The sequence below is a fragment of the Perognathus longimembris genome, chromosome 17 (assembly GCF_023159225.1).
Source record: "Perognathus longimembris pacificus isolate PPM17 chromosome 17, ASM2315922v1, whole genome shotgun sequence".
NCBI lineage: Eukaryota > Metazoa > Chordata > Mammalia > Rodentia > Heteromyidae > Perognathus > Perognathus longimembris.
In genome coordinates, this window is record NC_063177.1 from 15,103,606 (window position 1) to 15,130,667 (window position 27,062).

At 53.8% G+C, this 27,062-nt stretch overlaps 1 protein-coding gene across 1 annotated transcript; it reads left to right on the forward strand.

The window, feature by feature from the left end:
* Positions 1-1,468: 1,468 nt before the first annotated feature.
* On the forward strand, positions 1,469-26,834 carry Map2k3 (mitogen-activated protein kinase kinase 3). Its single transcript, XM_048366512.1, has 12 exons — positions 1,469-1,703; positions 14,900-14,966; positions 15,379-15,427; positions 15,998-16,111; positions 16,351-16,470; positions 17,672-17,788; positions 18,827-18,878; positions 20,535-20,662; positions 21,020-21,097; positions 24,064-24,203; positions 25,262-25,307; positions 25,826-26,834. The coding sequence occupies exons 1-12, from the start codon at positions 1,655-1,657 to the stop codon at positions 25,907-25,909; spliced, it is 1,044 nt and encodes a 347-aa protein (XP_048222469.1). The 5' UTR covers positions 1,469-1,654; the 3' UTR covers positions 25,910-26,834.
* The last annotated feature ends 228 nt before the right edge of the window (positions 26,835-27,062 follow it).

The window sequence follows — 27,062 nt, forward strand, 5'->3', positions numbered from 1 at the left end:
CTGTTTTACACACCACCAGGCAGAGAGGTCAGTCTCCTGCTCTACACGTTCCCAGCAGGTGGTGGAACCTGCTTCCTTCATGTGAGGTCTCTGACAGGGCACACACTCATGCCTGCCTGGATGCCAGGGGCTGACCCCTTGACCTGGCTCAGTACTTCCTCCCCTTACTAACCATGTCTTTCTATTCAGTGTCATCTGATCCCCGAGTCTGATCTGTCAGTGGCTCCTGAAATTCCCGAGGCTCAAGACAAGGGGCAGAGGAAAGATGGCCTACCTATGGCATCACACAGATAAGCAAGGGGACAGAAGAAAGGAACCAGCTGGGCACCAGTGCCTCACAGATGTGATCCTAGCTACTCTGGAGGCCGAGATCTGAGGATCAAGGTTCAAAGTCAGCCTGGGGAAGGAAAGTCCATGAGATTCTCATTTCCAATTAACCACCAAAAGATTGGAAGTGGAGCTGTGGCTCAAAGTGGTAGAGCCTAGGCCCTGAGTTCAAGCCCTACGACAAAAAAGAAGAAAAAGGGAACCAGGGGCCACAGAGTGACCCAGGATGGGACCCTCACCCCCACCTCCCCCCATCAAAGGCTTAGTAAAGGAAGTAAAAGCTCCTTATTACCTAAAACTCCGCCTACAGAGGCACTAAGGGCAAAAACCAAGAAAGCTACTTGCGCTGACTTGTCAGTAGGCACCACCAGGTTTGCCCCGGCATCCAGACTCGGGCCCGGTGGCGGCACGCGCTGGCGCTCGTGGATGCTTGCTGATGCAGGGCACAAACGCGTGCACGCCCCGCAAGGTGATCAGCCCTTTGCAACAGTCAGTCAACAAACACGTAGGGAGCGCGCGCCAACACGCAGCCTGGGCTCCTCCACAGCCAGGCCCGAGGCCGAGAGGCGATCACCGCTCTTTCAGAGGCGGAAATGCAAACTCAGGGTGCCGGGGACTTGCCCAAGGTCACCACCTCTCTTCCTCCCTCCCCCTCTCCTTGGTCCCCTCCCGCTCGCCTCTGCTACAGTATGGCCGCGTGGGATCTGCACCCCGAGTATCACCCAGGGTGTACTTTTAACCCCGCCGCAGCAACCGCCTAGCCAGGGTACCCTCGGGATCTCCGGGTTTTTCCAGATTACGTACACTGCACGCGCCCACGCAGCGCGCCACCCGGGCCCAGGCGTGGGGGCGTACGGGGGCGGGGCCTGGGCCGGACGCAGCGCGGGCGGACGCAGCGGGTCTCCCGCACCAGCGGGGAAGGAGTGGGAGGGACTACCGTTTTGACAGGCAGCTGGAGGAAGGCGGGCCTTCGCGGGGGGGCGGAGTCTGGCTGGAGCTGGGGCTTCCTGAATGGCTAGTAGGCTAGACAGACGGTAGTGGGCGTGGCCGCTTCCTGATAGGCAAGGGATGGGCCTTGGAGACACGTAGACCAATCGGCGCGCGGGGGCGGGGCCTGTGTCGGCGCCGTCTGTCCCGGGCCCCTTGGCGCTGCCCAGTCTGGCTGTGGCACCGCCCGTTGTGAACGCGTACTTGCAAGCCTTCACCGCCGCCTCTGCTCCTTTACCGCGTCCGGGCCGCCTGCCCGTAGCCATGAGCGCGCTCGGCCCGGGTTCAGCCCGCCGTCCTTTAGATTAGTCCACGCCGCTTCCTAGGACCCTTTTGCAGCATGGAGTCGCCCACCCCGAACCAGCCCGCCAGCATGCCCCAGTCCAAAGGTAAGCGCGCCCGCCGGACCGCGGCCTTACCCTCCCTCCCCGCCCGAGCCTGGGCTGTGAACCCGGACTTCTTTGTGATCCTACCCTATAGTGTTCCGTGCAATAATAGCACCCTAGACCAAAAGCCCTCCCTCTCTTAGGCCTTGGGTTGCACCCAGGCCGAGATCTCCCGGACTGGACCCAAGCTAGGACTTAGCTCTGCTTACCCCGTTCCTGGCCAGGGGCCTCACCCTGATCTCATTTAGGCCTCAGGGGTGCAGCCTGGACTGAAATAAAGCTAGACCCTGGTGGGACTTGCTCCGATCCCCCTCAACTCCGAGTCTTTAGGCTGCACCAAGTCTCTCATTTTCAGTTCCTGGCCTCTGGGCTCTGTCCAGGTTGGAACCCAACTCTTATTTTTCATCCGGGCCTCAACGGTGCTCATATTATTAGAGACCTTATTATACCCCAGTGCTGGGGCTCTGACTATACTCCAGTTAAGAGCTCCCCGGCCCCATCTCTCCATTCTTGTGAGCTCTCTCTTGCAGCATTGTCTTCCTAGAACATCTTCTGGTCTCCCACCCCCCTGGGCAGCACAGCTGCTCCTTTGCAGATTTCTCTTTGGCTGAGTTGCAGTCTTTGCATTTGGAGGCTACCCTTTCCCATGCTAGTTAGTGTCTCCAGGGCTGGTTGTTTCTAATCCTTGTCCCCGCTTCTTGGGACCTGGGGCTGGCGGCCAGCCATGTGAGTTAGGACTTGATCTTGTCTTCTCCAAGTAACTGGCCTTCCTGGAAATTTTTGCGAGGTGGTGGCGGTGGTGGTAGCAGCAGCAGGATTTGTCATGAGGGCGAGGGAGGGAGGATGAGACTTGGAGGGTAAATGATTTTTTTTTTTTCAGGAAGAGGAAAGGATGTATTTGGCATGTAGGAGTTTCAGTAGGCAGAGCTGTGTGAGAACGAGCTCCCAATCAGACTAGCAGCCCTGCATGGCCTGCTTCTTGCTCTGTATCTGGCAAGCCATTTGGGGTCTCTGGGCCTCAGTCACCTTACCTGTCAAGTGGGTATCAGGAGTGTGACAGGACACTGTGAAGGTTTTCAAGCAAGTGTGAATGAGGTGCTTGAAAGCTCAACATGGCACCTGGCACATAGTAGGTGCTAAGGTGGGCAGTTGCTGCACCCTTCCTTATGACTGCCATTTTTCCTACTGGAAAGGTTGCAGCCATCTGGGACCAGAACTTTGTTTCTGGATTGTACTTGCAGAGTGAGCAGGAGGAAAAGGGAAGCCACATGTAGAGGCCCCTCAGCAGGGGTGGGACCTGCTCCTCCTTTCCTGGAGGGGCCCACCAGTGTGGGGTCCTCAGAGGGTGTGGTCCCTTCCTCGCCCCTGCTGCCAGTAGCTGTGGTGGTGGCTGTGGGCTGGAGCTGGGTGGGCAGGATAATTACGTCTTACATAAGTGGGAGGCCGGATCCCTGACCATTGCCCAACCGCTGGCCGTGAGTAACTCCGGAGGCACTCGCCGGGGGAGGTGGCTGGGAGACCTCGTGGAGCTGGGAACCTCAGGGACTGGGAAATCAGACATTATACACCCGGGAAGTGTTTGGAAGTGGTGCTTGTTTTTGGAGGCATTTCAGCATTTCCAGACAGGAGATGCCTCACCAAAATAAAAGTTGTAATTGTGGATTGTGTGTGTGTGTGTGGGGGGAGGTATGGCAGAGCAGAGCTCTGTGGGAGGATACTGCTGTGTGACTTGAGACTGGGCACTGCCCTCTCTGGGCCTCTCTGTAAAGGCCAACATGAATTCCAGCTTCTAGATCCCTGTAGCATGATAGTGGATGGACTGGGTAAAGGTCCGGGCCCTCCGTAAGGCCTAGGGACCCTGTTGTGTGGTTGGGATTTGGAGAAGGAGGTGGTGGAGGAACCACCATGTCCCTTTAGCAAAAATGTCAAGGGCTGACCCTTCTCAAACTCTTTTCACTGTGTCATTCTTGTCTTCTTTATTCCTCATTGCCCTACTTACAGATGAGGAAATGGAGCCTCACAGGCACTAGGTGCTTTGCCAGAGTTTTTGCACAGCTAGACATGACGGTCCACTGGGACTGTCTTCATTGTGGTTCCCAGGGCTCTCCAATGTTCCACTCTCATACTAGGTTCTGGGGCTGAGCTGTGTCCCCCTCACCTCCTTGTTTATCACCTGCATGTCTAGTGGGCCACATGGGACCTGAAGGATGGCCGAGGCCAAGGTGCTCCCCATGTGCACGGCCCTGACAGATGGCATGTTGTATGCTTCCTGCAGCCTGGCCCATTTGACAGATGCAGATTGAGGCCTCCCAGGGGAGGGGCTGGACTGACTCCACAGAGCAGAGCGGGTTCTTGCGATGCCCTCCTGATGCCCTCCTTATCCTGGGCACTAAGATCCCTAGCACAGAGCTTTTGCTTTAACTTCTTGAAAGACTTTGAACAAAGCAAGGGAGTGGCTGGCACTTGGCCTTGCCGTAGCCTTACCTTTGTGCTTCCTGCCTGGCAGCGGACACTTGCCTGTCTCTGTGCAATGGTCTGGTGAGTTCTCCTCCAGTGCATGAGGCTCTTGGGCTCCACAGCCTTGTTGTTTCCCCACCTCCTTGCCCTCATGCCACTTATTGGCTAGGGTCACAGGTCAAGGGCAGCTTGTGCAGGGATTAGTGTGCAGGGACACTTGGGGTCAGCACAATGCAGTAAGCCTCATTTGCCTTTGGGGACACTATGTGTGTTGTGCAGTGTGCATGGTCACTGCCTAGAAGGGGCTTTCTTGGGATTTTCATGATTATTGTCACAGGGCTTGGATTTGGGCTGGTGGCCCTGGCTGTCCAGCTAAGCTGCACAAACACCATCCTGGACTGGCCTTGCCTGTTGTTCCTGCAGCCCACTCCCCCACCCCGTCTTGGCTGTCGGAAAGACTGGAAGGTGGCACCTTGGGGACTTCCCCCTACCCTGGTGTGACGCACAGGAAACTCTCTATCAGCCAGCCTGTGGCTCAGAGCCCGAAGGGAGCAAAGTTCCCAGTCTGCCTGTGTGGGGAGAGGGAGAGGGCCACAGGGCCGGGCAGTGAGGCTTCCGGTGGGGTGAGTCAGCAGGCCTGGTGCTGACTCACCGCTGGCATGCCGGGTGCTGCCTGCAGCTTAAAGGGGTAATGTCTGGTGGTGGGCAGGTGGGTGGGTAGGGGCTGCAGCCTGGGCTCTACAAGAAGCAGCTGGCCCTGAGCTGGCCATTACAAGCAGCCTTATCCTGGACCTTCGCTGGGCTGGGACCCCTGGACAAGCCCTACTGTCTTGCCCAGGAACTTCCTCTGTTAGGCAAAGGGCTCTGCTTCTTCCTCTTGCTCACTGTGGGCTGGAGCAGGTGGCAGTGGCTGTTTACTGCTTTTGGCCGAGGGGACTCCTTCAAGCTCAGAGATAAAGCTGGGGCCCTAGAGAGCCAGGAGCAGAGGCAGTGCAGGACCAGCCAGGTTGGTCCCAGTGGTCTCTGCCTGAGCTCCCGGAAGCCAGTGATGTGGAGATCTGGAGTTTCACTGCCTGGAGTCAAATCCCAGCTGGACCCCTTTTGCAATGTGACATTGGAGAAGTTGCATCTGGTGCATTCTCTGTGTGCTTCCATGTGGCCAGCTTCCAGCAAAGCCTCAGTTTCCTTCACTTGCAGAATGGCGATAGGGACCCAGCTAGGTAGATGCACACAGCCCTTTTTTTCAGTGGCCAAGTAAATGTCAGGTACTGGACTACCCTCCAGAAGGAACTGCTCAGTTAGGCAGGAAGTAGGGGTGGAGCCTCAGCTCTGGTGGGATGGGCCTGGTTTCTAATCCTGGAAACACCACTTCCTCACCTGGGTAAGTGACCCACCCCTCTCTGACCCTCAGTCTCCTCTTCTGGGAAGTGGGAGGCAAACACCCCTTCTGCTGATGGTAGTGGTGAAGATGAGAGATAGTATTTGTCAAGCGAATGGCATCTGTGATGATTTTACAGTTGTGTGGCTGCTGTTCATTGGGGGTGAAGATGCAGTACAGACCTTCCTATCATGCACTTGTTGGCTCTGTGATGCCAGGTTTTCTTGGCTATAGGCCTCTTGAATGCTAACCAGAATCTACTAGGCCCTCTTATTTCTCTCATCTCCAAGCTAGAGCTGGAGCTTGCTTTTGCCCCCAGACTTCTTGGAGAAGATGAGTGGGGAGCAAAGAACTAGGGAGAGGGGTGTTCCCATCCCTGAGGATGAATAAGGGAAGCATGGGAAGTATGGGAGTGAGGTCTGCCTCAGTTGTGGGGCATGTGCTGGCCAGGCAAGGTGCATCCTGGACTCATGCCTCCTCTAGGCCATAGTCCTGTGCTGCCTTCTTCAGTCAGGCCTGCTTTCCCAGGAGCCCAGTAGCTCTTCAGCCCTGCTTCATGCCCAGGGTGTGGAGGCCAGACAAGGCCCAACAGAAACAGTAGCAGCTAGTTGGGCTCTTCTGATTGATTCAGACAGTATATCTGACCTGAGAAGGGTCACCAGGCTCCCTACCCTAGGTCCCTCCCTGTCCTCAGACCTGGCATTCCAGGGGCTTCTCTGGAAAGGCTAAGAGCTTTTCCCAGTTGGTCCCCATTCCTAGGTAGCTAAAATAGTCTCTCCTGCTGTGTATGGGCCATGGCCAGGCCTACACCAGCTCTGTGGCCCCTCCTGGTGATGGTGTCCCAACCTGACAGGTGGGTCTTCTGTTTCCCTCCTCTTAAAAGAATTATAAATGATGAGCTAGATATCAGTGGCTCATGCCTCTAATCCTAGCTACTTGGGAGACTGAGATCTGAGGATTACCGTTTGAAGCCACTCAGGACAGCAAAGTCTGTGAGACTCTTTTCTCCAATTAACTACTCAAAAAAAAAAAAGTTGGAAGTGGAGCTGTGGCTCAAGTGGTACAGTATTAACCTTGAGCAAAAAAGGCTCAGGGAAGTGCCCAGCCCCTAAATTCAAGCCCCAGCACCAGCAAAAAAAAAAAAAAAAAAAAAAAAGAAAGAAAAAAAGAATTATAAACGTATCCACAGACGCCAAGAGGATATATGCAATGTGCCATGTGCCTGTGTGCTTTTTGTTTGTTTTGTTTTTTTAGTGAAATGAATTCTGTGTGCACATTACCCAGCTAAAGAAATCCAGCAAAGCTCAGCGATTGCATTTCCCTTTCTTCTCCCCCAATGGCCGTCCTGATGTTTGCAGTAATTATTGGATTATTGGTTGCTTTTTTTTTTTTTGCAATTGTGGGGCCTGAGTTCCTGAGTTCGTCCTGGATTCCTGCGTTCTTCAGCTCAAAACTAGTGCTCTACCACTTAAGCCACAGCACCACTTCCCATTTTCTGGTGGTTAATTGCAGATAAAGAGTCTCACAGATTTTCCTGTCTGTGCTGGCTTTGAACTGAAATCCTCAGATCTCAGCCTCCTGAGTAGCTAGGATTATAGGCCCTGCTTCTGTAAGACTTTTTTCTTCAGTAAACCACTGAAAACATGATGTGGGGCTGTGGTTCAAGGAGTACAGTGCAGTCTTTTAAAAAAATTATGTATTGGGGCTGGGAATATGGCCTAGTGGCAAGAGTGCTTGCCTTCTACACATGAAGCTCTAGGTTTGATTCCCCAGCACCACATATATGGAAAACGGCCAGAAGGGGTGCTGTGGCTCAGGTGGCAGAGTGCTAGCCTTGAGCGGGAAGAAGCCAGGGATGGTGCTCAGGCCCTGAGTCCAAGGCCCAGGACTGGCCAAAAAAAAAAAATTATGTATTGTTTATTTATTGTGAAAGTGAAGTACAGAGGGTTTATAATTTCGTACGTAAGGCAGTGTGTACATTTCTTTTCTTTCTTTTTTTGCCAGTTCTGGGGCTTGGGACTCAGGGCCTGAGCACTGTCCCTGGCTACTTTTTGCTCAAGGCTAGCATTCTACCTCTTGAGCCACAGCACCGCTGCTGGCTTCTTCTGTTTATGTGGTGCTGAGGAATCGAACCCAGGGCTTCATGCATGCTAGGCAAGCACTCTACCACTAAGCCACATTCCCAGCCCTACAGTGCAGTCTTTAGTGGAAAAACTAAGGGGAAGTGCTCAGACCTTGAGTTCAAGCCCCAGAACCATCATGCATGCACATGCATGTGCAGACACATATACACGCATGTACACAAAATTAAATCAGTGTACACAGGGTGTGTACACTGCAGAATCCTTGGGTCCTGTGGTCCACAGGGCAGTCCTGGAGTGTGGTAATGGAGCAGCCTTAGCCAGCTAGTGTGATCAGCTCCATGTCCTTCTCACAAGGCCATGGCCTCAGCTTCTCATCTGCACCTTGGAAGTAGGTGTTCAGTTGCAGGGCTGACATGTTTACTTAGGAAAGTGTTGTTGCTGCAGATGTTGCATTGAGTAAAATTCCCCCACCTGGCCCCAGTGTGTGCTGTTCCTAGCTGTGTAGCTGTATGGGCAGTGGTGCCTGGGCTCCTCTGCATCCCTGTGCCCATGTCATTGTCTTCAGGGCCTGTCCTGAGGAGTCCCTGAGCCAGTGTGACAGACAGGCCAGGTTCCACTAGGCAGGGCTCTGAAGGGCCTGGACGTTCACAGCAGAGTTTAGGCCTAATCAGGAGCTAGGTAGGAGGTCACAAGCATGGCTGGTACGTGGTGAAGGGTCTGGGCCTGGCTCATGGCAGATGCCCACTAAACATCAGTGGTAGTTGTAGTGTGGGGGGTGCAGCTGGAGGTGTGGTTTCTGGAGCAAAGGAGACCAAGGACATGAAGAGCTCCATCTGGGGAGGTCTGATGAGGGGAGAAGGTGACTGAGCCCATGCAGGTGCCAGCTGCCTGCTCTGCGGCTACTGCCTGTCCTCTTCTTGCCATCTTTCCATGGCTCTGGTGTGTACTAGACCTGTGCTAGCTATACCTGGCACTTGCTTATACCATGGCCGCCTCAGCTGCCTCATCTCAGTCCTCACTGCCACTGCTTGTAGGTTTCCTCAGCCTGGAACTGCTCTTGTTCTGGCCAGGAAAATCACTTCTGATGACTGGTGTTTGAGCAGTGTCCCTGGCCTCTGCCTGCCACTGCAATCCCACTGCCCAACCTGGACAGCTGCGAGTGTCCTCACACTTGCTCCAGGTGCTCCTGTTGGAGTGTCATCTTCAATGGCAGGCCCCCAGCTGTCGGATTCTGAAGCATACAGGAGGCTGGGTGGTGCGATGTGGGTATGCTTGGCAGGGGAGCAGGCCCTGCGAGGTGGAGATATGGAGGTGCTGAGGGCTCAGAGGCCAAGACTTGGCCAAGTGGCTATATACAGCTGGGGAATGAGGTCAGGGCTATGGGTCAGAGGCCTTGAGTGGCTCCCCCATCTCCCTGGTCTGTCACTCATGTGTAGTGGGTGGCACAGATGGTCCTAGAGGCATGGGGTGGGGTATGGGGTTGGTTGGGGAAAGACCCCAAGAGTGGTATATAGTAGGTGCTAAGTAAATGACAGAGAAGCTGTCACCATGTCTATGGACCTCAGGCTGCTATTTCAGAGCCCCAGGTCATAGCTTCTAGGCCCTTAGGGATACCAGCCCAAGGTATCGTGTGTGTGTGTGTGTGTTGGGGGGGTTAGCTCTGAAAGATCTTGGGAGACCACTCTGAGGTTACCTGGACCCCAGTTCAGATGTAGTGCACACCTGTGACTGACTGATACTGATAAGCCTGATCTATTAATGCAAAGCCACCCACCTCACAACTTTCTCTTTCCTTCTTGGGCCTCAGGTCCTCGCCAGCATGTGGTTGTGGGTTGGCCTAGCTGTGTTCCAAGGGACTTGCAGGGTGGAGGTGGCCAGCTGCATGGGGGTCTGGGAAATCTTGCCGCTAACATCTCTGTGTAGCAGCATTTGATGTATCCAGTGGGCTTAGCCAGCTGTGTCTGGGTCTTCTCTGTGGAATCAGGAGTCAGAGGAATGTGGACAGTGGTGTGGAACTGCAGAGGTTGCATCTGTTGTTGGAAACCCTGGTGTAGCACTGACTCGGGGCTGGTGCAGGCTCCTTCTGTGTGTGGCTCACTCTCTGGCTGTCTTGGTTGGAGCCAGCCAGCCTCCAGACTTGCCTTTTTGCTGGGCCGGCCCTACCAGATGCTTGATGTATACCTCTGTCACCTGGTCTCTGACTCGCTTGTAGGACAGACCTTGATGATTTTTCCCTCGAGCTGCTGTTCAGCTGGGTAGCATCTGATGGGTGGTGACCTTGGATGACCCCGTCTAATCTTCCTTGAGTCAGGAGTTAGACACAGCTAAGGCACTTGCTGATAATAGAAGGACCCAGGAGGTCACTCTGTTGCTGGCACCCAGAGAGGTTCGGTTCCTTGCCTGAGGGCACATACTGGCAGAGTTGCAGATCCAAATCCACTGGGATGCAGACATCCTCTCTGAGATAGTAACCACAGAATGGTCATTTGTGGAGAATGACTGCAGAGAGATCACTGGAACTTAGAGCTAGTCATAAAGGGACTTAGCTGTGGTGGTCAGGGGTACCCTCTGAATAGGCACCCAGCAGAGTCATGTACCAGCTTAGATGGAATTGCCAAGAGAATGGCATGTGCAGGGCCCTGAGGTGGAAAAGAGAGTGGCTTATTCAGGAAATGGGTAAGGGACAAGTGGAAGAACTTACCAAGAAGTTCATACGAGGGCAGGAACTTTATCCCATTCTGATGGCATAACCTGGGGTCAGTTCTTGAATCTCTCTCAGCCTGTTTCCTTGCTCCCTGCTTTGGGGGTTTCTTGAGGCTGGAGTGGCCTGAGACCACACAGATGCCTGGCTGGCAGTGGCCTGAGGCCACACAGATCCTGGCACTGAATTCCCTCGCCTGCATCAAGGCCCTGGCCAGCCAACTCGAGAGGACTTGTTGTGGTTTGCCTGTGATGGCCGAGAGCCTCTGTTTGTTATGGTGACAGTTGTCACCTCAAGCCACACCTGGGTAACCCTGGCCGCCTGGCCATCTGGGCCTAGCCCCAAAATTGATGAGGACAGTGGCAGCAGCTGATAGCCTGAGGCTTGTTTCTGCCCTGTCTCCATGGTGGCCTCCCCCACTCCCTGTGACAGCTGGTGGCTGCTCCAGAGTGCCCAGGTCATTCCTGACGCAGGCCGATGTCCCCACTAGGGAGGTGCCAAGGCGAGGTGGGTGCTGCCCAGCCTGGGAGAAAGCACTGGCCTCAACCTTGCCTAGCTTCCCAGATGGACATGGCCTTGATGAGAGGACATGGAGGCCTGGGAGTAGGGAGAGGGGAGGGGAATCTTACAGCATCTATGAATCCCTGGCTTGAGGTGAGCAGCAGGCTGCAGCCAGAGAGGGAGGGGTGGGGGGCTGGGAGCAGAGGCAGTGCAAGGAAGGGTGCAGCTCTGAGTCCCCACAGAGAGAGGCCAGGTCTGCCGGGGACTGGGGACCAGGCCATGGCTCTGAATTCAACAGACAGCCATCCTTCTTGCCATCTGACACCTTATGTTCTTGCCTCAAAAATCCTTAAGAATAAAAATGCCACCAGGAGCTGGTGGCTCCGTCCTGTAATCCTAGCCACTCAGGGACCTGAGATCTGAGAATCACGGTTTGAAGCCAGCCTAGGCAGGAATGTCCATGATACTTTTAATTAATTAATTAATTAATTAATTTTTTGCCAATCCTGGGGCTTGGACTTAGGGCCTGAGCACTGTCCCCAGCTTTCTTTTGCTCAAGGCTAGCAGTCTACCACTTGAGCCACAACTCCACTTTCGGCTTTTTCTGTTTATGTGGTGCTGAGGAATCGAACCTAGGGCTTCATGTATACAAGGCAAGCACTTTACCACTAGGCCATATTCCCAGCCCATGAGACTCTTTTCTCCAATTAACCAGCAAAGAGCTAGAAGTGGAGCTGCAGCTCCAAGTGATAGAGTCAAGCCTTGAGGGGAAAAAAAAGCCAAGGGACAACTTGAGGCCCTGAGTTCAAGCCCCAATGTCAGCAAGAAATAACAATGACAAACAACAACAACAAACCAAAAAAAGCAAACAACAAAAACTGCCTATAATTATTGTTAAAGACAGATTTTGGGGTCTGGGAATGTGGCTTAGTGGTAGAGTGCTTGCCTAGCATGCATGAAGCCCTGGGTTTGATTCCTCAGTACCACATAAACAGAAAAGGCTGGAAGTGGTGCTGTGGCTTATGTGGTAGAGTGCTAGCCTTGAGCAAAAGAAGCTCAGGAACAGTGCCCAGGCCCTAAGTTCAAGCCCTTAGGACTGGCAAAACAAAATGAAAGAAAATCAAAGATGGATTTTGGGCTGGGAATGTGGCTTAGTGGTAGAGTGCTTGCCTAACATGCATGAAGCTCTGGGTTGGATTCCTCAGTACCACATAAACATAAAAAGCTAGAAGGGACAGTGTCCAGGCCCTGAGCTCAAGCCTCAGGATTGCAGATGGGCTCAGTCCTGGACCTCCAGGTGGGGCAGGTGGCATTTCTGCCTTTCAGAGAGGGTGGCATCACTGTGGTGCGCTTCTCTATGTGGCAGATGCAGAGTGGATGCCTGCGCATGCACCAGTCTCAAGCTGGTACAAGGCTTCTGTGACTGCCATGCCACGCTTTCTGTGTTGCATTGTGGCCCAGAGCCCCTTCCTGGCAGCAACTTAGATCCAAGGCAGAAGGGGCTTCAAGAGTGGATAGTCCAGCATGCTTCAGCTTCTTTCTGCTTTCTTATTCTAATTTAGAATGTGCCAGTCCAAGGAGGTCCGTGGGGAGGCCCAGGCTGGGTGCTGTTTGCCGTGAGCATAGGCTGCTACTCCTGTTCCTACACACAAGGAGACCCTTGCAGGAAGCTGTAATGATTGTGGCCATGCCTGGAAGGTTTCCAGTAAGCATCCTCAGAGGACACAGTCCTGGCTGGCCTAAGTGTCCAGGCTTGATGCCCAAGTGCCACATGAGGCTCTGATGCCACCCTGTGTGGGGCTGAATTTGGAGCTGAAGCCAGTTCATACATAGATTCAGGGACTGGGGTCCTCTGGGCAGGGGGTAGCAGGGTATGGGCAATTCCCAGCCTGGGTGGCCAATAGCAGGAGTGAGGCGGCAGCAGAGGTGCACAGGTGGGCAGAGCAGGTGGCAGAGGAGCAGGGTGAAGCTCCTGTGAGGGACAAGCATGTGGCCAGTGTGTTTCTACTCTGATGGCATCATGGAGCCATGGTTGAATCCCATGGTCTCCTGGGCAATCCTTTTCCCTCTCAGGAGGGTAGAACCTGTCATCAGGGTGCCCAGGAGCTCTGGGAAGGCCCTGTGTCTTCCCTGGGCCTTGCTTTCCTCCTTGTAAGAGGACAGCTGTGCCTTCTTCAGAGGTGGCCTAACCCAGGGGTACTACTCTCTTGCTATGTCCCGTGCAGCCCGCTGGGCTCCATGCTCTGTAGAGACTGACCTTCCATGCCAGAATAGGGCTGGAGACACCTGGTTGCACTCTGCTGCCATCCCAAGTGTGGCCAGGCTGCTCTCCTGTCTCCAAGACTTGGGCCTCCTGTGCCATGGATAGGAGAGGGTTTCTGGGTGGCCACAGGAAAGGGCGGTTAAGGTGAGGACTTTGCATGGGTCAGGGGTATGTGGGGGAGCCAGGCACAGGGCATGGCCTCTGGGTGAGCAAGTCTGGCCAGGCCATCCCTGGAGGGCAGCCTGGGCTGGGTCCCAGCTCTGACCTTAGGTCAGTTCAGAGCTTACCCTGTCCTGTGTTCTCACTTCACAGGTGAGTAGTCGGCCGTGTGGCCTCACATGGCCTTAGAAAGCACGTGGCCAGCAACCCTATTCCCCGTCCATTGTGTGACTGTGACCTTGGTTGCTTCTCCTGGGCATTGGTTTCCTGCTCATGTGGGCATCAGGCTGGCATCTTTCCTCTCACCATGTTTTTATTTTTTTCTCTGTAGTTTTCTCCTCCAGAGTCCTTTTAGGGGTTAGTGACTTGTTGCGTGGAGGAGATGCTGAGCTGGAGGGGGCTGGGGCTCCCATGGTGCCTTGTGGGAGCTGAGCCTGGGTGGTCCATCAGGCTGGGGGACAGTGGCTCTTAGGGCTGGGCAGGGCATGATACCCACTGAGCCTGAGCCTTGTGTTTGAGAGAGCCAAGTTGGGGAACCCCAATCTGGCCCTCTCCCAAGCCTCCAGTCACCCCACGTGGGCTTGTTTTCCACAGTGACTCATGGGGAAACAGACTCAGAGAAGGGACACAAATGGAGCTCAGTCTGCCCCACTGTCAAGGTTGGCCCAAGTGGGGACAGACACATCTCTAGGGAAGTACCTCAGACTATAGAGGCTTCTGCAGCTCCAGGCCAAGATGAGGGTGTGGGTAGGCTGGGCTGAGCAGGAAGTCTGTCCCTTAAGCCTCTCCCGGACTGCCTCTCCACCTAGTTTCCCTGTCTGCCCATGTCTGGGTGTCAGTTTCTGCTTTTGTGAGGACACCCAGTCAGGCTGAGAGTGTAGCTCAGTGGTAGACAGGGAGCTTGCCCAGCATGCATGAAGCTCTGGGTTTATCCTCAGTACTGCAATACACAAAGCAAAAACAAACAAGATACCAGTCCTGTCATGCTGGATTAGGGCCAACCCTAGTGACCTCATTTTAATGTAATTACCTCTGTAAAAAAATCTTATCTCCAAATAAGGTCACATTCTGAGGTGCTAGGGGTCAGGACTTCAATATAAAAGTTTGGAGAGACATAGTTCAGACCTTGATGAGAACTTAATTAAGCACAGGCCTTCTGCAGAATCAGGAGTGCCAGGGCCTGGCATGCCCCCTCCTCAGACCTGGCTGTGCTTCTGTAGCTGGGTGGGCTGCCTGGGCCTCTTCCCTCCCTCCCCCAGGTCCACCCTCATCCCCAGCTGTAGGCTGGTCCTGTCCAGCTAAACAGCAGAGCATGTGTGACCTGCATGCAAGCAGTGGAGCAGGTGGCCCTGGAGTGACAGTCACAGCTGCATCTCAGCTTCTGGGAGGGCAGGGGCATGGGCCTGGCCAGTGTGCCTGGGATCTGACCCTAGCCCAGCCACTTCCTCCTTCCAGTCCAGATGGGCACATGCTCTGGACACCTAAGGCTCTGAGGCCCCAAGTGGCACTGGTCACATTGACCACTCTGCATCTGTGCTGGGGACCCAGGACCCCTTGAGGTCTGGGGGCCCGAGTAATGGCCCCCAGCATTACCCAGCCAGGGGATGTTGATGGTTGGAGAGATTAACCAGACTCCTCACCTTCTCTCCATTTCAGGAAAATCCAAGAAGAAAAAGGATTTACGGATAACCTGTGTGTCCAAGCCACCTGTGCCCAATCCCACGTGAGTCTGCCTCAGATTCCTACCCTGATCACCCTGGAGAGGGCTTCTGAGGGGGCTGGGAGAGCAAGCAGGCAGGGTGGGGTGTGTGTGTGTGCCTCTGCTTCTTGTCCTGGTCTGGGCAGCATTGGGCCTGATGGGTCCCATGGAGGCTTGATGATCATTGTCTATCTGCTGTGGGCCTCCTCCCAACACTCTCCTGGGATTCTGCCCAAGGCTTCCCACAGCAGCCCATGCTGGCACCCAGGAGATGTCAGGAACTGATGAGATGACATGACCCTGGGAACTGCCCACTGGGACCAGGACTTGCCTGGTCCCCTTGCTAGGCCTTTTCTTCCTTCTCCTGGTGTGGGGCAGTGCTGGGGGAGGGGGCTCTGTGGTCTCACTGAGCCTTACTGTTCTTCTTTCTCCACAGACCTCCCCGGAACCTGGACTCTCGGACCTTCATCACCATTGGGGACAGAGTAGGTGCCTGCTGAAATGCAGGGCCCTCTCCCACTTCCTCCTCCAGGGCTGAGCTGGCCCTGTGGGACCATTGGGGCTTGGTTATGGGTGGTGGACATAGCTGGGCTCTGGGGAGGAGCCTGTCCTTATACTGTGGCTCTGGGCCTCTACCCTCTGACCTTCCTGTGTGGAAGAGGTACCGTTAGCCTGCCTCACAGGGCCGTGGGGAGCCCAGAGCTGGCATCTTGTCTAACCTCAGTTTAGGAGCCATGAGTCCCTGCACCTCTCTCACCCCAACTCTTGCCAGTACCTGACTTCCTGACATCTTGCTTAGTACCTGTGTGTGTGTGTGTGTGTGTGTGTGTGTGTGTGTGTGTGTGTGTGTACACAGATGTTTCATTGAGGGCAGCATCAGGCTCTGAGAGGCTAAGTGGATTTCCCAGCGTCACACAGTGAGGAGTGGCCAGTACATGGTTCCAAACTTGATGTGTCCATTTTGGCCTCTACTGCTCTTTCTTCTGGGTTAGGGACAAGGGCCAGCCAGCTTTGACATGGCATCCACCAATACCCTCTCTTTTCTGTCTCCCAAGAACTTTGAGGTAGAAGCTGATGACCTGGTGACCATCTCAGAGCTGGGCCGTGGAGCCTATGGGGTGGTGGAGAAGGTGCGACATGCACAGAGTGGCACCATTATGGCTGTGAAGGTAAATAAAACTCACCCTGCTCAAGTCCTGCTCTTCCAGGGAGTGCCTGGTCCTGGAGGCATCTATGAGCAGGCATGGGGCTGAGCTTGGCTGGTCAACTGCCCACCATGTGTTCCTGTCATTCCCTATGACCAGTGACAAGGTGGCTCCTCTTAGGCCAGGCCCAGCCAGGCCTGGTTCCCCCGGGAGAGTGGGGCAGGCCCTGCTACAGGGGCCTCTAACCCATAGCCTTCCCACAGCGCATCCGGGCCACGGTGAACTCGCAGGAGCAGAAGCGGCTGCTCATGGACTTGGACATCAACATGCGCACGGTTGACTGCTTCTACACTGTCACCTTCTACGGGGCCCTCTTCAGAGAGGTGTGGCCTGGTGGAGGGGGGCGGTGGGCCCCTGGCCCAACCCACGTATTTCCAGTTACCACTGTGTGTTCAGTGCTGGGGCCCCTGAGGACACAGGGGGAGCATTGGAAAGCCCCTCTCTGTCTGCCTGGAAAACAGTGTTGCTGGATTCTTGTCATTGCCTCCCGGCTCCCCATGCCTCAGTTTCTTTGTCTGTAAAAAGAGTCAGTGACTGAGCTTCCCTCCTGAAGTTGTCAGGGAAACCAGTGGTGTGTCTGCCTGGTGGGCAGGGAGGGGTTAGATCTGGACTCTGGGAAGGAAGGGTGGAGCTGTCTCCTGCTGAGCTGGTGAGGTAGTGTGGAAAGCTGTGTGGGACCGGAGGGAGAGGGAGCTGGGCTGGATGGGAGGGTTTGCCATGGGATGGATTTTCTTTTTGTTGTTGTTGTTGGTGGTTGTGGGGCTTGAGCTCAGTGTCTGGGTGCTGTCCTGAGCTCTTCAGCTCAGGGCTAGCACTCTATCAGTCTACCACTTTGAATCACAGTGCTGCTTCTGGTTTTCTGGTGGTTAATTGAAGATAAGTCTCATGGACTTTGCTGCCCAGGCTGGCATTGAACCATGATCCTCAGATCTTAGCCTCCTGGGTAGCTAGGATTACAGGTGTGAGCCACCAGCACCCGGCTGGGACTTGCTTTGAGACACTACTAGGTGTCTTAAAATTTCCTAGTCTCAGACTACCGCACAGAGCCCTTCTCAGGTCCCAGTGGTGGGCACAGAGCCTCTGTCATGCATCTACTCTGGCAGGTTGCACCCCAGTGGGTCAGGAGGCTGAGCCAGGTGCTTTTCCTGGTGGTCATCCTGGGGTGGTGAAGAGAGGCGGCCATGGACCCGTGATTCCCACTTTCTCCATGTCCTCAACTCCCCAGCTGGGGCTTCTTCTGAAACATCAGGAAATGGGCTCGGATGGAGATATCCAGGGTGGCAGAGCCCAAGGAGGGGCTGTAGTTTGACAGTACTGGCAAGGCTGGTGGAGGGTGAGGAAGGGAGAAAAGCAAAAGAGGCTAAGAGATTGAGAGGTAGAGTGGGAGGGGCCAGGAGCTCTGGGAACCTCTGAGCTGGTGAGTGGGCACAGTCCCTTCCCAGGGGGAGCTTGAGGCTGGTGCTCAGAGGCCAGGCCTAGTAGAGCAGTGCTCAGAGGGTCACTGAATGCTGCTGCCCCCTGCAGGGAGATGTGTGGATCTGCATGGAGCTCATGGACACATCCTTGGACAAGTTCTACCGGAAAGTGCTGGAGAAAAACATGACGATTCCGGAAGACATTCTGGGGGAAATCGCTGTGTCTGTAAGTGGCCCAGGCCCCATGGGCTGGGGGCTTCCAGGTCATAGAGTCCTAGTCTTGTGAGGCAGGCATGGAGCCTTCTGTGTGACTACATTGGCACAGTCATTGCTCCTCAAAGGCTTAGTTTCCCTGTGGAGACCATAGAGGCTTGGGATTTTTGGACTCCCACAGTTCCCTCTAGTCTCCTGAGTGTCACTCTCAAACTCTTGATCATTCCTCCTTCCTCAGTACTTTACCAGTACTGTAACTAAGGGCCTAGCTGATAATTTTTTTTTTTTTTTTTGCCAGTCCTGGGCCTTGGACTCAGGGCCTGAGCACTGTCCCTGGCTTCTTCTCGCTCAAGGCTAGCACTCTGCCGCTTGAGCCACAGCACTGCTTCTGGCGGTTTTCTGTATATGTGGTGCTGGGGAATCGAACCTAGGGCCTCGTGTATCCGAGGCAGGCACTCTTGCCACTAGGCCATATCCCCAGCCCCTAGCTGATAATTTTTAAAAAAAGAATTTAGGACTTACCAGTGCCTCATACTAAGAAAGTCGTGAGGTGGCTTACAGAGGTACAAGCTGAGCTGGGGAAACGTTTGCTTTTGGAGCCCATACCTTTCTAGACCTGGGAAGCAATGGTGGGTTTGAGCAGCCAAAGAGGAAAGGCAAACAGGATCTGTGATACTCATGGTTCTCAATCCTGGCTGTATCCAGAAGTATTTAAAACAGCCTGTGCATCAGGTTCCCCTATGGCCCAGTCCCCAGCAGGTGGCTCTGCTGAGGGATGGAGAGTAGCCTTGGGGCCTGGTAGATCACAGTGATGGCTACTGGGAAGCACAGCCTGAGCTCTGCAGAGATCCCAGGCAGGATATGTCCAACTTAGGGGGTAAGAGAAAGGTCAGGAGGCAGAAGAATCTGCACCAAGAGGCCAGGATGCTGGGGCCTGGGCAGGAGCTTGGGGGACCAGGGCTGGGTGTGTGTAGAGGGGGTGGGGGGTTGTTACCTTATTGTCAATATTACCTGGAGTAATAGTGGTCCTGCCTCTCTTGTCCTTACCCAGATTGTACGGGCTCTGGAACACCTGCACAGCAAACTGTCTGTGATCCACAGAGGTCAGTTTCTCCATCTCCTGCCCTACCAGCGCAGAGGCTGCAGACTGAGACCCAGGGAGGGGGAGACTCTGAGAGGCAGGGGAGTCCAGGCTGCTTTCTTTCTTTCTTTCTTTTTTTTTTTTTTGCCAGTCCTGGGCCTTGGACTCAGGGCTGAGCACTGTCCCTGGCTTCCTTTTGCTTAAGACTAGCACTCTGCCACTTGAGCCACAGTGCCACTTCTGGCCATTTTCTATATATGTGGTGCTGGGGAATTGAACCCAGGGCTTCAAGTATACGAAGCAAGCACTCTTGCCACTAGGCCATATCCCCGGCCCGACCAGGCTGCTTTCTACCCTGGGTCTACTGTGCTCAGAGTAAGGACTGGATAGCCCTTTGTCCTTGGCTTGGGTGACTTCTTCCTGATTGCAATTATTATTATTATTATTATCTTTAAGTTGTATACAAAGGGGTTTCAATTCAACATTGTCAGTTTATGAGTAGAATCTTTCTTTCTTTCTTTTTTTTTTTTTCAAGCCCCAGTCCTGGGGCTTGAACCCAAGGCTTATGGGCTATCCTCCAGTCTTAAAGCTAGCACTCTACAAACTGAGCCACAGTTCCCTTTCTGGCTTTTTTGGAAATTTGGTGGAGATGAGTCTCTTAGAATATTCTGCCTCGGTGTGCTTTGAACCACCATCCTCAGATCTTAGCCTCCCAAGTAGCTAGGATAACAGGTGTGAGCCACTAGCTCCCAGTTTAGTATCTTCATCAATGTTACCCTTTCATTCTTTTGCTTTTTGAATTCAAACTGAAGTTCGAGTGCACCGCCTTGCATTTATTAGACTGGCACTCTGCCACTTAAATAACATCTCCAGCCTGGCTTTTCACTGGACATTTTGGAGATGGAATCTCATGGGCTTTGCCTAATGCTAGTCTTGAAGCTCAATCCTCAGATCTCAGCCTCCTGAACAGCTAGGAGTACCGGCACGAGCTACCAGCACCCAGCTTCTAACTTGGTGTTTTGACTGTTTATGTACTGTGAAACACTCAGCTTTTTGGTGTGCTGCTCACTGTGTCTCACAGGTTCCCCCACATGACAATCCTGGAAGAGCTCTGTGATCCCTTCCTTCCTGATCCCCACTGTATGCATGGCACCAGGGTGGCTTTCACCACTGGTGGGTTATGCTGTCAAGCAGTAGCCTCTTGTCTAGCCACCCTCAGGTGGCTGTAGTTGGCACCTTGGCATGGAACCTTCCAGCCCTTTTCTGTGCATGTCCTTACGTGCACCCTCATGGAGACATGTGATGCATGTGATACACAGATTGGCTGGGAGGCTCACTGCCATGCTGGTCCCCTCACTGCAAGTCTGGCATGCTCTGTGTGTACACACATAACCCATTGCCTGTGCCTTAATCAATCCTACTGCTGACATCTTGCCTTTATCTCCTGAACTGTCTGTGGTAGGGCCAGGTCAGGGCACATCTTGGCTCACCTCTCTGCACAACTGGGGTCTGGCACAGGACCACTCACAGTTTCGATCCCCTCATCCTGTCCTTGGGGCCCCGGGAACCTGCTGTTGGTCCTTAGCGGTGAGCCAGGAAGGCAGCAGTTGGGGATGAGGGCCCGCCTCCAGAGGGCACTGTCTGGATGTGCCTGAGAAAGGTGTGTTCCACCCGACAGATGTGAAACCGTCCAATGTCCTCATCAACAAGGAGGGCCACGTGAAGATGTGTGACTTTGGCATCAGCGGCTACCTGGTGGACTCTGTGGCGAAGACGATGGATGCTGGCTGCAAGCCCTACATGGCAGTGAGTGGTGCTGTCGGGCCGGGGTGGGCAGCCGGGGACACTGCCTCTGCGCAGTGGGCAGGCTTCCACACTTCTGTCACAAATGTCCCCTTCACCCCATTATCTGCATCTCCTCATGCCCTGTGGTCTGCAGCTCTGTGGCCCCTATTATTAGGAAGTCAGGGTTCCTTCCTTGGGTCCTCCCCAGGGAGGCCAACTGGAAGGTAGGGGTTGGCCCTTGCTGGCCTCTGTCAGGAGGACAGGTTGGTTGGGGGAAGGGGAACTCCATTTTGGAGTTGGAAAGATTAGACTTGACTGTGAGCCTTGGGTGGCCCCCTTACTCTGCCGTGGGTGTTTATATCCCACTTATTCTTGCAGCCCGAGAGAATCAACCCCGAGCTGAACCAGAAGGGCTACAATGTCAAGTCTGATGTCTGGAGTCTCGGCATCACCATGGTACCGCCCAGGGCTGAGTGCAGACCTTGCTGGTCAGGTGGGGCCGGGTGGGGCTGTGCTTGGGCCTTGAGCTCTTGGTTGGGGGGGGGGCGTTGAGGGGCTTCCAAATACCTTCAAAGATAACCTGCTATCAAACACTCCAGACTGTAAGACAATGAGAGGCAGGGTGGTTTCCTTGATCCTTTAGTTTACATATCACAAACATTCATGCTCTGTGATGTCAGCCACTGGCTCCTCCCCAGAGCTCTGGGTGCATGTTAAAAAATCCCAAGCTGAGCTCTTGCTGTGCTAGTGATCTCCAAACAAAGCAAGACCATAGAAATATTCCTCTAAGCAGGAAATCCATTGCTCGTGGGTCCTTGCCCTGGGCTCAGTAGGATAGGACCCATGAAGTCTATAAGGGCTACTAGTTTGAGGAGTGGGCATAGGTGTCCCATGTTTTAATCTTGGCTTCCAGAAGTACCTGACAATGCCCTCTCCCCACAGGAAGAGGTGAAGGTCAAGGTTTATTTGTGTTCTGCATTCAAGCTTCTAGTTGAGAAAGTACAGTGGCACCAATGTGGAGGAAGGATTGGAGAGGGCAGGAAAGTGAGTGGCTCTGCCTCCTAGTTCTAGGGGGATGAGAGAGACAAGGGACAGGGCAAATGCGATGTCATAGTCACAGTGGCTGTCCAGGTGTGTGGGCCATTCAGGGGACTCAGCAGTCTGGTCTTCAGCCCAGGACTGATGGGGCATATCTTTATTGGGCCAGTAAAATCTGGTTCAGATAAATGTGTCAACCCTGCCCTTTGGCTAGCTGGTGTTGGAGGTAGTCAGAACTCATCAGACCTGTGTTGAGATGTCAGGGTCACTCTGAGGGCTTCCCAGCCTCTAATGTCCTGTGGTCTCTGTTGTCAGCGCAGACCCACAGGTGAGAGGCTCAGCCCCCAAGATGCCTCCTTCATGCCAGCACAAGCCCCTGGCTGACTAAATTGGGGTTCCCACAGTTCTTTCTCAGTCTGACCATTCCAGAATGGCTTGCAACCTCCAGGAGATTTACTACAGTTTCTGGTTTTCTATTAATAAGACTGCACTATCAGTTTCCTGCAAAGAATGTGGCCAGAAAGAACCAGATGGAAGAAGGGCCAGGCTGGCATGTGGGGGCAGCCTCTACACAGCACCCCCCGCCCCACCCTGCCAGCTGAGTTCCAGAATGCAGTCTCTCCTGGAAGCCAGCAAGTGCCAGGGCTCTAGTCACTGGGCTACCTGGCAGTCAGGACTGGCAGGAAGGACGTGTGTTCATGTTCCTGCACACAAGACATGCAGGAGAGTCATGCCATTTCTGTGCAGATGAGGGCTGCCCAGTTGTGGGTCACACAGACATGCACTGGACCATGAGGTTACCCCACACAGATGCAGCTCCCATAGCTCAGGTGTGCACAGACTCAGGTCTGGAAGGCTCTTAGCCTGTAATGAGCGTTGACCAAATGCTGGCCTAGGTGGTAGGTGGGGTTATCACGGGAGTTGGGGGTGTCTCTTGGGTTAGAATTGTGTTGCCCTGACTGTGAATAGCCACTTATAAAGACTGGCTCCAGATGTTGCTGCTTAGGGTTTTCTCAAGGTTTCCAAGAGGGGTAGCACCCTACCATGTATCTTTGTGCTCAGAGGCAGTTTTTCTTTTTTAAAATTTTGAGCTCTTTGTTTTGTTTTGTTTTGTTTGCCAGTCCTAGGGCTTGAACTCAGGGCCTGAGCACTGTCCCTTCTTTTTGCTCAAGGCTAGCACTCTACCACTTGAGCCACAGCGCCACCTCTGCCTTTTTCTATATATGTGGTGCTGAGGAATCCAACCCAGGGCTTCTTGCAACTAGGCCATATTCCCAGCCCCAATTTTTGAGCTCTTGAAAAAAAAGAAAGACCAGCTAGGGATCGGTGGTCCAGGCCATGGATGCTCTCTGTCCTTCTCAGGACGCCTCAGCCCCTGTGCTTTCTCTTGCTGTATGCAGAGGAGCCTCATGTCTGAACATTGTGGGAGAGAGTGCGCCCAGTTCTGCCTGAGATCACACATGCAGGGTGACCACTGTAGGCGGGTTTCTGCCTTGCCTGGGAAGGCCCCTTCCCAGCGCAATAATTAGTGCTCTGTTCTGGCTGGCGCTGTGTGTGTTGCCGACACAAGGCTTTTGTTTGAGTGGAGGCCTCTCTTCGTTCATTGCCGTGATTATGGCCTGTCATGGAGGCCTTGGGCTGGAACTGTGCAATTCCTTGCTATTCTAGGCAGGGGCCTGGGCTGACCTGATTATGTTTTTATCCCAGCATTTAGAAGCAGAACCCCAGAGTGTGTTGTAGTCTGGCTAGTCTCTTCCCAGTGTCTTCCCGCCTACTGTTGGCACAGCTAGGAGTCCCAAATGAGCAGGAGGTACAGAGATCCATCAGCCTCCTCTTGTCACCTACAAGGAGTTCAGGCCCAGCAGGAGGGTGATACGGTGGCATTCACATGTGATGGCCAGAGCATAAGTGATGGGGTGAAGAGGGGGAGGCTCCCTGGAGGAGGAGGAGGCAGGGCTGGTGGACAGGGTTGGGGCTCTACCGAGAAGGGCTTCAGACCTCAGTCAGCTGATCTGATGCAGGGAGAGCTGTATCATTTCCTGCTTGCACAGGTAAGTAGCAATGGACAAGCAATATACACTTAAGCCTGGGCCAGAGGGACATTAGGGAGGAGAGTGGCTTGTGGCAACCAAGAGACTAAGGGCCTAGCTAACTGAAGTGCTTTGCCAAGGGTCTGTTGGCTGGCTGGGTGGAGGAGCTTGGTGCTGGTGCCCCCTGGCTTTCTTGTCTGGTCTGCTGGAATGTGACAGGGGAGTCGGTGGCACTAGCTGATTGGCCTGGCTGTGGGTGCTGGGCTGGACCCCTCCCTCCCTCCTCCCCCTGCTTTGGGCGCAAAGTGCATATGTGGTGGCCAGAGCCTGCTGACCTCACTGTCCCCGCTGCAGATTGAGATGGCCATCTTGCGCTTCCCTTATGAGTCCTGGGGGACCCCGTTCCAGCAGCTGAAGCAGGTAGTGGAGGAGCCGTCCCCTCAGCTCCCTGCTGACCGGTTCTCCCCTGAGTTTGTGGACTTCACTGCCCAGTGGTGAGTCTCTGGGCTGCGTCCCAGCCTCCTCCAGCATCCTGGCCTCCCCTGGCACATGGCGTTGGAGCGTGGAAGTTTGAGCAGGAAGAACGTCTGGCTAGACTGCTGTGCTGGTAGGAAGTGTTAAGAGTAGTTCTTCCAGGGACCTGAGGATCAGGGAGACGAGGAGAGAAGATAATTCCATGGAAAAGTTAAATGCATAAAATGTTTGCTTTTATTGATGTTTAGAAGATTGTATGGAATTAGGAAATACCCATGGAAGCCTTATAGAAATGAATCATGAGGGCTAGGAATGTGGCTCAGTGGTAGAGTGCTTGCCTAGCATGCATGAAGCCCTGAGTTTGATTCCTCAGTACCACATAAACAGAAAAAGGCAGAAGTAGTGCTGTGGCTCAAGTGGTAGAGTGCTAGCCTTGAGAAAAAAGAAGCTCAGGGACAGTGCCCAGGCCCTGAGTTCAAGCCCCAGGACTGGCAAAAAAAGAAATGAATCATATTAAAGTTACAGAGTAAATAAGGAAACAGGACAGGTGATAGGAATTCGTGTTCTCTAACCATAAGTAAACGGAAGAGGAAGTATGTAACTAAAGAAGAATAAGTTGCTTAGAAACTAAAAGTAAATTCTTCTGAATAACTTGGGTTGTGAAAGACATTTTAGAAAGACGAGAGCCTCTCAGTATCTATGTGAAATACACTGGAAAATCTAGAGTCTTTATTTCATCTATTAGAAAATGGGAACAGGGAGAAACTAATTGGAACTGCCCTTCTGCCAGGACCAGTGATAAAGAGTGTGCACTCCTGATTAAACTGTGACAGCATTTTGTGATTGGTATCATGAGACACTCCCAGAATCACTATGGAGACTGAAACTAAAACCACTCTTCCTAGGGAGGGTTTTCCTAGGGAAAGTTGCTACAATATGGTTTGGGGGACCCTTCCCCCCCCCCCTGCTTCTGCTCCTTCTTCCCCAGGCCCCAGGAGTGTGTGGCCCCAAGCTAGCTAGGCTGGGTTTCTCTGTACAGGCCTGGCCTCAGCCCCCTTCCTTTCCCATTCTGTTCTAGCTTGAGGAAGAACCCCGCAGAGCGCATGAGCTACCTGGAGCTGATGGTGAGTGTGGGAAGAATCTACATTATTCGTGGGGCCAGCAGTGGCTGGGTGCAGCTGTCCCAGGTGAAGAAAAGTTCCTGCTCTCATTCATTCACACACACATACACACACGCACATGCACGCACACCCCTGGCCGCCTCCTCTCTCCTTCCCACACCCCAGGTCTGTGGAGGGCTACACAGGCTGGGATGGCAGGGCAGAGGCCACCAAGGCAGCATGAGGGAAGCCTTCTTGGAGAAGCATCGTTTGAACTGGTGGAAGGAAGAGTGGAGAGTGCATTTCAAGCAGTGTGGGCAGGGGCCTGGGGCATGTGAGGAAGGGGAGGTTAGTGTGGCAGACAGATGAGGTGGGGTCTTGAACCGCTCTCTCGAAGTCCTGGAGGGCTTCATAGAGGTGGAGGGCCTAGAAGGGCATGTAGAAGTTTGCCAGGTAGGAGGAGCCCAGAGATGGGGTTGGTTGGGGAAGAGGGGTTCTTCCTCCACTCCCTCCTTGGTGACTGTGCCTCTGTCTCCTTCCAGGAGCACCCTTTCTTCACCTTGCACAAAACCAAGAAGACGGACATTGCTGCCTTTGTGAAGGAGATCCTGGGAGAGGATTCATAGCGGGCCGGCCTTGGACCCCACTGGCCCTCCAACACCCAAGTCCTCTCTGCTGGGGCAGTGCTTGCCCACAGTCATAAGCTACTGGGCATTCTGGGAGGAATTGAGGGGACTGCTCCTGCCTTGGCTCTACAATCAGCCATTTGTCTCAAGTGCCAAAGAACCAGATCTTCCAGGACTCCCAGCTAGGCCCATGGTGGCCTCGTCAGTGCCTCTGCCCTGCTGCTCTAAGGACCCCAAGTCTCCACCAAGGCTTGGACTTGGAGGGGCACTCCACCCCTGCGAACTCCGCTGCCCCCATGGAGGAGGCAGCCAGCACCAGTGTGGATGAGCTACTGCCTCGGTCCAGCCTGCATGCCACCCATGTTGTATATTTTTTTATCTCAACTGAATGGATTTTGCTCACTTTGGCCCAGGGTGGCCATACCTCTGTCCTGGCCTCGTGTGGAGGACACAGTAGGGGACGAGCCATGTGAATCCCTAAGTCTCTCAGCTACCTGGGGCCTTGACCTGGCACTGGCCTGAAGGGGCATACTCGTCTAGCTCCCACTCACCACCTCTAATAATGTTGGGCCACTTTTTTTTTTTTAATTTTAATTTATCCTCTATTGACTTTTCCTTTTGCTTTGGGGGCTGGCTGTTTTTATTTTTTTTCTTGCATGGATTGGAGTTGATTACTTCTCCAGCCTTGAGCTTCCCGCAGGTTGAGACCTGCCCCTGTGCTCCGGCTGGAGTCTAGGGCAATGGGTCTCTCAGTGTGCCGGTAGGAGCTCACAGGGGCTGTGGGTATGCTTTGGTGGTGTTTTTAAACAGAAAAAAAGAAAATATATTTTTGTGGAAGAAAGGCCTGCCCCTCTCTGGCCTTTCCCTGGGGGCCTCAGACAGGCAACTGGTTGCTGTTTTAATTAAAAAAAAAGAAAAGAAAAGAGATCAAAGGTTGTATGAGACTATGTGACTGTCGCAGTGAGCCCACTCCTCTTTGGGGAGGTCCCACCGGCCCACTGGGGACCTTGTGGACAAGGCTCCCAGGGGGCTGACTGCCCAGGTGTCAGGCCCTCTGCTGGCCATAGTGAACACACAGGTTGGTTTTTGGTGGGGACTTCCTGTCCTGCCACCACCAAAGTCTGACAACAGCCATATATACGAGCCACGGGCA

Excerpts from the sequence above, each read along its gene's own strand:
- Map2k3 (XM_048366512.1), top strand. The coding sequence starts at position 1,655 with ATGGAGTCGCCCACCCCGAACCAGCCCGCCAGCATGCCCCAGTCCAAA. Across the intron at positions 17,789-18,826 it reads TGGGGGAAATCGCTGTGTCT|ATTGTACGGGCTCTGGAACA; the intron begins GTAAGTGGCCCA and ends GTCCTTACCCAG. Across the intron at positions 25,308-25,825 it reads TGAGCTACCTGGAGCTGATG|GAGCACCCTTTCTTCACCTT; the intron begins GTGAGTGTGGGA and ends GTCTCCTTCCAG.